This window comes from Palaemon carinicauda, chromosome 14 (genome assembly GCF_036898095.1).
Source record: "Palaemon carinicauda isolate YSFRI2023 chromosome 14, ASM3689809v2, whole genome shotgun sequence".
Taxonomy (NCBI): Eukaryota; Metazoa; Arthropoda; class Malacostraca; order Decapoda; family Palaemonidae; genus Palaemon; species Palaemon carinicauda.
In genome coordinates this window covers 129326272-129338679 of record NC_090738.1, presented here as the reverse complement: position 1 = coordinate 129338679, position 12408 = coordinate 129326272, and the positions used below count along the sequence as shown (strand labels likewise).

General features: G+C 33.0%; 1 protein-coding gene across 1 annotated transcript in view; it reads left to right on the top strand.

Annotated features, from left to right (window-relative positions):
• Fim (plastin-2 Fim) overlaps positions 1 to 12408 on the top strand; it is a 52618-nt gene that overhangs the window by 33794 nt on the left and 6416 nt on the right. Inside the window, exons 2-9 of the mRNA XM_068387418.1 lie at positions 4146 to 4313; positions 4968 to 5230; positions 7015 to 7178; positions 7531 to 7729; positions 8487 to 8592; positions 8931 to 9147; positions 9783 to 9921; positions 11378 to 11517. Of these exons, the coding sequence (XP_068243519.1) occupies positions 4146 to 4313; positions 4968 to 5230; positions 7015 to 7178; positions 7531 to 7729; positions 8487 to 8592; positions 8931 to 9147; positions 9783 to 9921; positions 11378 to 11517 (1396 nt within the window). The remainder of the gene's footprint in view (positions 1 to 4145; positions 4314 to 4967; positions 5231 to 7014; positions 7179 to 7530; positions 7730 to 8486; positions 8593 to 8930; positions 9148 to 9782; positions 9922 to 11377; positions 11518 to 12408) is intronic.

Genomic DNA, 12408 nt, shown 5'->3' with positions numbered 1-12408 from the left:
TATCTTTCAATTAATTAAAACTTGTTTAAAGGTAACTCAATACTTCATAAAACATAATTATGAATGACAAATATATCTAAAAATACCTTAAAATTAGTTTATAAAGATTGTCAATTAATTGAAACTTGTTTAAGGGTAACTTGATACTTCAAAAAACATAATTATTAATAACAAATGTATTTAAAAATACATTAAAACGAGTTTATAAAGATTGTCAATTAATTGAAACTTGTTTTAAAGGTAACTCGATACTCCAAAAACCAATTATAAATGACAAATGTATCTAAAAATACATTCAAAAGAGTTTATAAAGATTGTCAATTAATTAGAACTTGTTTAAAGGTAACTCGATACTTCAAAAAACATAATTATAAATGACAAATATATTTAAAAATACATTAAAAAGAGTTTATAAAGATTATCAATTAATTGAAACTTGTTTAAAGGTAACTCGATACTTCAAAAAACATAATTATAAATGACAAATATATTTAAAAATACATTAAAAAGAGTTTATAAAGATTATCAATTAATTGAAACTTGTTTAAAGGTAACTCGATACTTCAAAAAACATAATTATAAATGACAAATATATTTAAAAATACATTAAAAAGAGTTTATAAAGATTATCAATTAATTGAAACTTGTTTAAAGGTAACTCGATACTTCAAAATACATAATTATAAATGACAAATATATTTAAAAATACATTAAAAAGAGTTTATAAAGATTATCAATTAATTGAAACTTGTTTAAAGGTAACTCGATACTTCAAAAAACATAATTATAAATGACAAATATATTTAAAAATACATTAAAAAGAGTTTATAAAGATTATCAATTAATTGAAACTTGTTTAAAGGTAACTCGATACTTCAAAAAACATAATTATAAATATCAAATGTATCCAAAAATACATTAAAACGAGTTTATAAAGATTGTCAATTAATTAAAACTGGTTTAAAGGTAACTCGATACTCCAAAAAACATAATTATAAATAACAAATGTATCTAAAAATACATTAAAACGAGTTTATAGAGATTATCAATTAATTGAAACGTGTTTAAAGGTAACTCGATACTTCAAAAAACATAATTATAAATGACAAATATATAAAAAGATACATTAAAATTAGTTTATAAAGAGGTTCAATTAATTGAAACTTGTTTAAAGGTAACTTGATACTTAAAAAACATAATTATAAATAACAAATGTATCCAAAAATACATTAAAACGAGTTTATAAAGATTGCCAATTAATTGAAAACTTGTTTAAAGGTAACTCGATACTTCAAAAAACATAATTATGAATATCAAATATATCTAAAAATACATTAAAACGAGTTTATAAAGATTGCCAATTAATTGAAAACTTGTTTAAAGGTAACTCAATACTTAAAAAAAAAAAACATAATTATGAATGACAAATATATCTAAAAATACATTAAAACAAGTTTATAAAGATTGTCAATTAATTGAAACTTCAAAACACGTAATTATAAATGACAATTATATCTAAAAATACATTAAAACAAGTTTATAAAGATTGTCAATTAACTGAAACTTCAAAAAACATAATTATAAATGACAAACATCTCTAAAAATACCATAAAATTAGTTTATAAAGGAATCTTTGTAACTGATAAACCAACAGATAATATTAATCTCTGACCTCCAAGTAGATATTCAGGTGTTTATAAATCACATGAAGATCCCCCTTTACCTTATCACTCATATGACTCTCCTTCATAGAATGAGTGAATTGTGTAATTCTTGAGTTAATCTCTTCGATTAAGTTGTTCAAGAGATGTTTATCAAGTTCTCTAAAACTTGTGATGATAAAATGTTTTTAGCTTATGCAATGTAGCTTTTTCAATGGCTTCCAAATAGGGCATAGTAATCTAGCGTGTTGCAAGAGTACAAATGTGTTTTCATTATTGGGCTGTGTTGTTTTGTCTATATGTGTGTGTGAATATATATATATATATATATATATATATATATATATAAATATGTGTGTGTGTGTGTTTATGTATGTATATATGAATGGAGAAGTATTGAATTAAAAGCTCAAGATAGAGACAATTGGCGAAATCTAACCGAGGTCCTTTGCGTCAATAGGCGTAGATGATATATATATATATATATATATATATATATATATATATATATATATATATATATATATATATATATATATATATAGTATGTGAGAGAGAGAGAGAGAGAGAGAGAGAGAGAGAGAGAGAGAGAGAGAGAGAGAGAGAGAGAGAGAGAGAGAGAGAGTATTTGTAATAGATATCTCACTGAATCGTGTTGAGGAATATTTCAGTTCTATCTAGAGTTACTCTTGGAATTTCATACCATTCGTTAAAAGTTTAAAGTCCATTCATGAATGGCAGAGACAACTGACAATAACATTGCCTTAGTTAGCAGGACAATGCCCTAGAGACTGACCATATACACATTTGAGCAGTACCCGTGCCCCCTCTCCACCCTAGCTAGGACCAGGCAGGGCCAGGCAATGGCTGCTGATGACTCAGCAGATAGATCTATAGGCTCCCCCCAAACCCATATTTATTAGGGTACATTTTACATTATCCATTATCGGTGTTTTAGTAAGTGATTGTCCCTTTTGGATTGGAGAAGTAGGATGCACCACAATTATGTCCCTCCTCCTCCTCCTCCTCCTCCCCCTCCCCCTCCTCCTCCTCCTCCTCCTCCTCCTCCTCCTCCTCCTCCTCCTCCTCCTCCGAAGGGGTAGGTAATCTTTCACTATCCCAAGGGGTGGACCTTCTATAGGCCAATCTCTTTAGGTAGAGCTGAAACATATTCTGTAATAATAGATTCTTAGAACTTCGGTTTCTTTATTTTTTTGAGTTTTAGGATGTTTCATTCCATTTTGCATTAATAAGGATGGCATTTTCATTTTGTTTATTAATGTGAACTTCAGGACTATATAGAGTATCACATTTAATGTGGTGTCGAGGAAAAAAATTCATATGTTTACATAAGTACTAATTAAAGTATATATATATACTGTGTATACACAATGTATCTATGTATTTTTGCGTGTTTGTATATACTGTATTTCAACACCAAAATACTTTTTTATATATCTTGAAGCATGAATCTTATTAATAAAAATTAAAATGATGGGTCTCATAAGATTTACTCATTCATTTAAAAAAAATCTTAGAAATAAACCAAATTTATTTAATTTCACCTTTTTTATCAATATATTAAAAAAAATCTCAAAATGTGCCTAACTAATTTCTGTTAATTGATTTTTGTGGTTTGTTAATTAAAGTACTGTGAGGTCTGGGCATATACCTATAGCATTTTTTTCTATAAATAAACACTAAATATTTTATTATTTTAAATATGATTTAAGAAGGAATGTTCGATAGGAGTTTCTAACATATATTGTGTGAATTAGAAAATAAAATTGAAGTAGATATAGTCTATTATGGTAAAATAAGTTTATAGAAACCTGTAAGTCTCAATATGTGTACCCAATTTCAGGCAAAGCAGTTTTTTTCATTTTTGACAATTTCATAGGTACTGTTGTAGTGTTTGTTCCTGGAAGAATCTTGGTAATTTAGCAAATATCTCTTAGGATTTAAGCATTTCTTGTACCAAATTGTGTTTTTATTTAACTCCATTTCTTATGCCAAATTATATTTGTAATTAACTCCCTTTCTTATGCTAAAATTATATTTATAATCAACTCCCTTTCTTTTGCAAAATTATATTTGTAATTAACTCCATTTCTTATGCCAAAATTATATTCATAATTAACTCCCTTTCTTTTGCAAAATTATATTTGTAATTAACTCCATTTCTTATGCTAAATTATATTTGTAATTAACTCCCTTTCTTTTGCAAAATTATATTTGTAATTAACTCCATTTCTTAAGCCAAAATTATATTTATAGGTAACTCCCTTTCTTTTGCAAAATTATTTTTGTACAGTAATTAACTCCATTTCTTACGCCAAATTATATTTGTAATCAACTCCCTTTCTTTTGCAAAATTATATTTGTAATTAACTCCATATCTTATGCCAAATTCCATTTGTAATTAACTCCATTTCTTATGTCAAATTCTATTTATAATTAACTCCATTTCTTAATTGTTCACAGATCGACAGAGATGGCAATGGCTACATTGACTTGTCGGAACTCAAGGCTGCCTTGGACATTGTCGGCTTCAAGCTGCCTCAGTGGCAGGTGCGGAAGATGATTGAAGATTGGGACAAGTCCACAGATGGCCCTGGCAAAGGGAAACTCAGTTTCGACGAATTCCAAAATGTAAGGTCAAACTCTATACAAATTTCTGTTGCAAATGCTGCCTGAATGTTGGTTTAAGTTAAGGTCTATGGCACTGTAATACGAGCAGTGTTAATGTATGGATCAGAAAGGGGGCTCTAAGATGAGTAGGGGAAGCAAAGCCTGAGAGAATAGATTAAAATCTTTAGTGTTAAGCAGCCCCAAAATGATGAAATGTTTACATGGTATAACATCGGCCCAAAATATTTTTCATCTTGGGTGCACATTGAAGTCTTGCAATATTGACATAAAAAATATTTTGTAAAAAAATTTATCATCCAATAACATTCTTTAATTTTAGTTACTATTACTAGCCAAGCTACCACCCTTGGTTGGAAAAACAGAATGCTACAAACCCAAGGGCTCCAACATGAAATGTAGCCTAGTGAGGAAAGGGAATAGCAAATAATCTATACAATATAAGAAATACAGTATAGGAAATGTAAAATGTTTTAAGATCATTAATAACGTTAAAGTATATTAGTCATGTATAAACTACAAAATGAGACCTATGTCAATTTGCTTAACAAAAAGTTTAAACTTCTGAAGCTTCACTGATTCAACTATTTTAAATTTAAAATAACCACAATACTTCTCATGCCAATATGATCTCATAACCGCAACTCTTGTTTCCAGATGTGTGCTGGACTCAAAGCCCAGGACATTGCCAGTTCCTTCAAGAAGATGGTGAACAAAAGAGAGAACCTGGAAACACTGGGTGGCATGTCCACGGCGTCCTCCGAAGGAACCACCCACTCCGTGCGACTGGAGGAGCAGTTGGCCTTCTCGGACTGGATTAACACCAATCTGGGCCACGATCCTCACCTGAAACACCTACTGCCCATCGACTCCGAGGGACGTTACCTTTACGACAAAGTCAAAGACGGAATTCTCATGTGGTATGTTGCTCGTTCTGTTTGTACTGCGATTTCATGTTCAAGGAATGTTCTGTAGAATTCCTGTGTGAACATTATTACAGTAGGTCCTTAACTTACAAACGTAATAGGTTTTAAGAATCTGTTTGTAAGTCAAATTGTAAGTGGAATTTTGTTAAATTTTGGCCAAGGGTAGGCCTAACCTGTGTCCCAGGCCTATGATTACCAGCTAAAAAGGTCAACAAATAGTCAGGTTTCATATGAAATTGATATCAGGTTATTGCAAACGTCGTTTAGTTTACTGTATTAACCCTTTTACCCCCAGGCTATTTGGAACTTTCCAACCCTTAACCCCAGGCGTTTTTTTGTTTCAAGCACATTTTGCAATACTGTATATATTTTTTAAATTGCTCTTAACAGCCTTAATTTTCATCATAGAGAGGTCTGGTTGGTCTCATTCTTTTGGAAAATGCCTGAAGTTTCTCATAAAGTTATCAAAAAATATGCAACAAAAAAAAAAAAAATGTGAATAGCGGTTTTTGCAAGGATGTACCAGTACGTCCATGGGGGTAAAGGGATGAGTTTTGTGAAACGTACCAGTACGTCCATGGGGGTAAAGGGATGAGTTTTGTGAAACGTACCAGTACGTCCATGGGGGTAAAGGGATGAGTTTTGTGAAACGTACCAGTACGTCCATGGGGTAAAGGGATGAGTTTTGTGAAACGTACCAGTATGTCCATGGGGGTAAAGGGATGAGTTTTGTGAAATGTACCAGTACGTCCATGGGGTAAAGGGATGAGTTTTGTGAAATGTACCAGTACGTCCATGGGGTAAAGGGATGAGTTTTGTGAAATGTACCAGTACGTCCATGGGGTAAAGGGATGAGTTTTGTGAAATGTACCAGTACGTCCATGGGGTAAAGGGATGAGTTTTGTGAAACGTACCAGTACGTCCATGGGGTAAAGGGATGAGTTTTGTGAAACGTACCAGTACGTCCTTTGGGGGTAAAGGGATGAGTTTTGTGAAACGTACCAGTACGTCCATGGGGTAAAGGGATGAGTTTTGTGAAATGTACCAGTACGTCCTTTGGGGGTAAAAGGGTTAAACGATATGATATTGTTTTATTACAGTACAGTATTTCTTTATCTTATCTTTGTTATTTTCATTTAGATTTGTTTGTATCTCCAAATGTTTGCAAGTTGGAGACCATTTCTAGTATTATTATTATTACTAGTAGCTAAGCTACAACCCTAGTTGGAAAAGCAGGATACTATAAGCCCTAGGACTCCAACAGGGAAAAAATAACCCAGTGAGGAAAAGGAAATAAACTACAAAAGAAGTAATGAACAATTAGAATAGAATATTTTAAAAACAGTAACAATACCTATAAGGTTCCTTTTAATGCTGTTCATTTTATGAAAGCATTTGTCTATTTCGTGTTTATTTTTGTTCCCACGATCACAATTTATCTGTATTTAAACTAGGTCTCATAATCGAGAATATCTTCAGTTGCCTTTGACTCTCTCCCTCTCTCGTAATTGGTGTTAAGGCAAAGGCGAGGTCTCTCTCTCTCTCTCTCTCTCTCTCTCTCTCTCTCTCTCTCTCTCTCTCTCTGTCATCACAATTTATCTGTATTTAAACTAGGTCTCATAATTGAGAATATCTTCAGTTGCCTTTGACTCTTTTAATTGGTGTTAAGGCAAAGACGAGGTCTCTCTCTCTCTCTCTCTCTCTCTCTCTCTCTCTCTCTCTCTCTCTCTCTCTCTCTCTCAAAATCACTAACAGGTGGCATCCTGATTTTCTTGCAGTAAAGTCATCAATCACTCGTGCCCCGATACCATCGACGAGAGAGCTATAAACACCCGTAACCTGACCCTGTACACGAAACACGAGAACTTGACGTTGGCCCTCAATTCAGCCCAAGCCATTGGTTGTAATGTTGTAAATATTGATGCTCATGACTTAGCCAAAGGTTAGTCTCCTTAACTTTTCTTGTAAAGAGAAATAAGATTGATTTGCACACAATGCATGTATTTTTAAATCCTTTGTAGAGTAGTATACAGTATTTTTTTATGTACTATATAAAGTATGTTGCTATTAATGGGTAGATCTAAATATTGTATAAAATCTAATCTTTTTCATTTTATGTGGTAATCATTAAAGTAATTTTCTATTCCGTTTAATAATCATGTAATTTGACTATATCTTTGAACATATTAATCATAAATCAAACCATTATAGCATTTGTAATTAGTAATGGTAATATAATAGATTGTAATGATAATACCATAGAGAGGCTAAATTCCATTCGTTCGTTTTTTCAGGCAAGCCCCATTTGGTGTTAGGCCTATTGTGGCAAATCATCCGAATTGGTTTGTTCAACCAAATCACCCTGGAGCATTGCCCTGGTTTGGCCAATCTTCTGGAGGATGGTGAGAAGATTGAGGAGTTGATGAAACTCTCCCCCGAGGCCATTTTGCTCCGTTGGGTCAATCACCACTTGGAACGTGCTGGCGTAAACAGGTACGGGACAGAATATTTATAAACGGTACTGTACAGTATTACAAAAACCCTCGACAATTTTCTTTCTCTCTGGTATTTACTAAAGTGGGGGAATAAGTAAAATAATTCTATACATTAATATACAATTATTATTAACATTATTATTGTTATTAGCTAAGGTACAAGCTTAGTTGGAAAAGCAGGATGCTGTATGCCCAAGGGCTCCAGTAGGGAATAATAGCCCAGTTGGGAAAGGAAATAAGAAAAAAAAAAAACTACAAGAAAAGTAATGAAAATTTAAAATAACATATTTTAGGAACAGTAACAACATTAAAATAGATCTTTCATAAGTAAACTAATAATAGACTCATGTCAGCCTGTTCAACCTAAAAACATTCTCGGTAAGTATGAACTTTTTGAAGTTCCACCGATTCAACTAAATGATTAGGAAGATCATTCCACAAGTTCCCTATAGAGTTGTCATGAGTACAATAATAATTCAGAAATCTTTTAGTACAAAATGTATTTAAGGGAAATAACCTGCTTGTCACTTGAATAGAAAGCTTAAAGTTATAAGGATATGGGAACATATATTACAAAAATGGTCTATTACTTGAAGGAAGTTAAATCAGTTCTCAATGACCGTGTTTTCCGACATCATATCGAGCACATAAATGCTTCAATGAGCATTGTCATTCAATGAATGAGGTTTAAAAGACATATGTTCGTATTCGTATGGTTTAAGAGTTTCTGGTAATATTATAATTTCAAATTGCAGACGTTGCACAAACTTCATGGGTGACATCAGGGACTCTGAAATCTACACTCATCTCTTGAAACAAATTGCACCAAATGATGCAGGAGTTACAATGGAAGCTCTTTCGGTAAGTTTTATGTTATTTGATTGTTTAAACATTTTTGGCTGAATCAATAGAGACAAAGCTAAATTATTTCAAGGAGGATCTGTCATTAAAAAACTAACTGACTAATAACTTGAACTTTGTTGTTTTTGTAAGTTATCTATCACCATTTGCAAATAGTTATGATATTTTGAACTCTTGATTTTGTAAAATCTGTCACCATATACGAAAAGTTTAATAGGTTTAAATATATTAAGAAAATCTTATTTTTCAGTAGTAAAGTAGGCATGGTTTTTGCTCCTCCTGGAATCTGATAACGAATATCAAGACCAGAGTATTTTAACTTTTGTTTCTTCCCACAGGTACAAGATATGATTTCCAGAGCGGAGATCATGTTGCAACAAGCTGAGAAACTGGGTTGTCGAAGCTTTGTAACTCCTCATGATGTTGTGGAAGGTGTTTACAAGTTGAATGTTGCTTTTGTTGCAAACCTTTTCAATAACCATCCTGGTCTTGACAAACCTGAAAACGTAGACTTTGAAGGGTTGGACCACATTGAAGAAACACGAGAAGAGAAGAGTAAGTGTCGTTTGATTGGTTGCTCTATAACTATTACAATTGTTTGAGTGAGCACTTTCATTTGGTTATTGTATCGATTCTTTAAACTTCCTCTAACCTAAAGTTTTAGAAACGGTTATTGTAGCCTGTTTCCTTGTTTTAGAAACAGTTATTCTAGCCTGTTTCCTAGTACGGTACAGTGAAGTTTTAGAAACGGTTATTGTAGCCTGTTTCCTTGTACGGTATTTTCCTTGTACAGTGCAGTAAAGTTTTAGAAACGGTTATTGTAGCCTGTTTCCTTGTACAGTATTTTCCTTGTACAGTGCAGTAAAGTTTTAGAAACGGTTATTGTAGCCTGTTTCCTTGTACAGTACAGTAATATTTTAGAAACAGTTATTCTAGCCTGTTTCCTTGTACGGTACAGTGAAGTTTTAGAAACGGTTATTGTAGCCTGTAAGATATTTTTTCAATCTTTGTTCCCTGATCTGTTTAATCAAATACTGTATAAGAAATTACTTGCATTTGTAATAGAGCTTCTAGCCTTCCTTTTACACCCGTTCGGAGCGAAAGCTCTGGGAAATCTGGGTGTGTGTGTATGTTACACAAGAAAAGGAAAATCATGGAACATGTGATTAAATTTTACTCCTGATTTACAGCTTACCGTAACTGGATGAACAGCATGGGCGTCAATCCTCACGTCAACTGGTTGTACTCTGACCTCGCTGATGGTATCATCATCTTCCAGCTGTACGACATCATTCGACCTGGTATCGTAGATTGGAAGAGAGTTCATAGGTGAGTGTTTCGAGCATTGTGCCAATGTCCATTCTACTTTTCTTTATGAAATCATTTCTTTTGGTTCGTGTTTATTTTAAAGGTGAAGGTGATCTTAGATACCCTAGATATTAAAGTAAATTGACATGAAATAAGTTAGAAACCATTTTAGATGTTTTTTTGATCTGTAAAATGGATGCTTGATGGCCTCCCAGGTCATTGTGCTGGTTAAGGCCCAGATTTATTCAAAGTAATCTAATAATTTGATAAGTATGTAATGCACTGTATTTCAGTATTATCTTTGTTAACTGTAGTATTTTGCTCAGTCAACACTTAGATAACAGTTTATGTTATTTAAGGGATTTTGACGAAAGAAAAATCTATTTCTGGGCGAGGAACCTGTGTCGCCCAGTGGAATGCTTCTTATAGCACCATTTCTAAGGCATAAATATTGCTAAATATACCAGAGAAAAAAGGATGCATGAAATGCCAGGAATAAACCCAGCTCGCTCACTCTATGAGTGTCGGTATAGTTACTGGGGCGTGAAAGAACCACGACCATAGGTCCCTTAACCCTTTTACCCCCAGGCTATTTGGAAGTTTCCAACCCTTAACCCCCAGGGGGTAATTTTTTTCCCAGCACATTTTGCAGTATATTTTTTAAAAATTACTCTAAAAGTCTTAATTTTTGTCATAGAGAGGTGAGGTTGGTCTCATTCTCTTGGAAAATGCCTGAATTTTCTCAAAATATTATCAAGAATATGAAAAAAAAAATTTTATAGCATTTTTTTGCAAGGACGTACCGGTACGTCCATGGGGGTAAAGGGATGGCTATTGTGGAACGTACCAGTACGTCCTTTGGGGGTAAAAGGGTTAACAGTTAGACCTCTCCTTCATCATCCCCTGGAACAACGAGGTGCCAAGAGTGAGCGAACTGGGTTTATTCCTGGCATTCCATGCATCCTTTTTTCTCTCTGGTATATTTAGCAATATTTATGCCTTAGAAATTGTGCTATAAGGAGCATTTCACGGAGCGACACGGGTCGAGCCCAGAAAAATTAGGTTTTTAGAAGAGAATAGAAAATTAACCCTCCCACATAATATGACCCCTTTTCTTTACTGTTAAACCTTATTAAATTAAATGACAGGATAGTCTTTTGGAATGACAGTAGTGAATAAGATTAAAATTTTTAAGATATGATAATCCACTCTTGATTTTGAGTTATCACTTTGAACCATGTAATCTCGTATGTTTAGTTTGTTATTCATGATTTTTTTTTTTTTTTTTTTTTTTTTTTGCACATGACATTTTGGTTTTACTCTGAGTGAAAAATTTGGCATCAGTCCCATCAATAAGAGAATTATGTTTGCAGGGCAAATTTTATATGATGAAATATTGTAAAATATTTTTTTACTTTACTCATGTAAAGTTGGGTCCATGTTTCGAGTAAAGAAGTTGTTCTTTTTCTCTTTTCAGTAAATTTACCAAGCTGAAGAAATTCATGGAGAAGCTTGAAAACTGTAATTATGCTGTTGAACTTGGCAAGCAACTAAGGTTCAGTTTAGTCGGCATTGCTGGTCAGGATTTAGCCGATGGAAACCCCACTCTAACTCTCGGTAAGTATGATGGACAGGAATGAATGAAATGAGTACAGGTATATTACTTACGTTTTGTACGTCGGAAAGTTCTGGCAACCTAATGGATAACATCACTGACTCATGATTTTTGGGTCAGAAGTTTGAACCCCGCTCGTAGCTCAAAATTGTTGTCGGCAGCCGTTGTCTGGCCCTTTTTTATCCTAGCTTGGTTGGAGATTGGTTTTAGGTGCTGATCTTATGCATATATGGCATTGGATAAATGTATGATATTTCGATTTATAACTAGATACTTAGAACCATATATTTTTTTAACTGGTTATCTTTTTTTTTTATTTATTTATGACCATGAATATTGGAGAAATGGTAAAATTATATTTATGAACGGAACAACATTTTGAACTGGAAAATTAGTTATTTCTGTAATAAAAAAGAATAAATAATGTGCTTTCACTGCAATTGACCATTTCAACAGCAAATAAGCCAAAAACCCATTTACGGGCATATTTTTTTAGAAATCTAATTGATTTTTCTCTGCTGTGCGCTTGCTTTGCTCACGAAAAAAGAAAAACATCAAGCTCCTATGTACTGGCAAGTTGTTCATGCTGAGCTGCGCATGCTAACCCTATTGATTATTATTTCTTATATAATTAAGTTTATATTTGCAGTGAAAATGTGTCATTTTCAGTGAAGACGGACATTTTTCTTCAGGAAACGCTTCTATTTTAATAGAAAAGCCTTTTTCGATGAAAACTGACTTTTTTCTTCAGGAAACGTTTCTATTTTAATAGAAAAGCCTTTTCCGTCCGTAACTATAATGAACGGAGAAATCCATCTATATATGAGTTTTCCCACCACCCCATATAAAAACACTTATTGGAGATCCCAGTGGGAAACCATGGTTATTTTTTA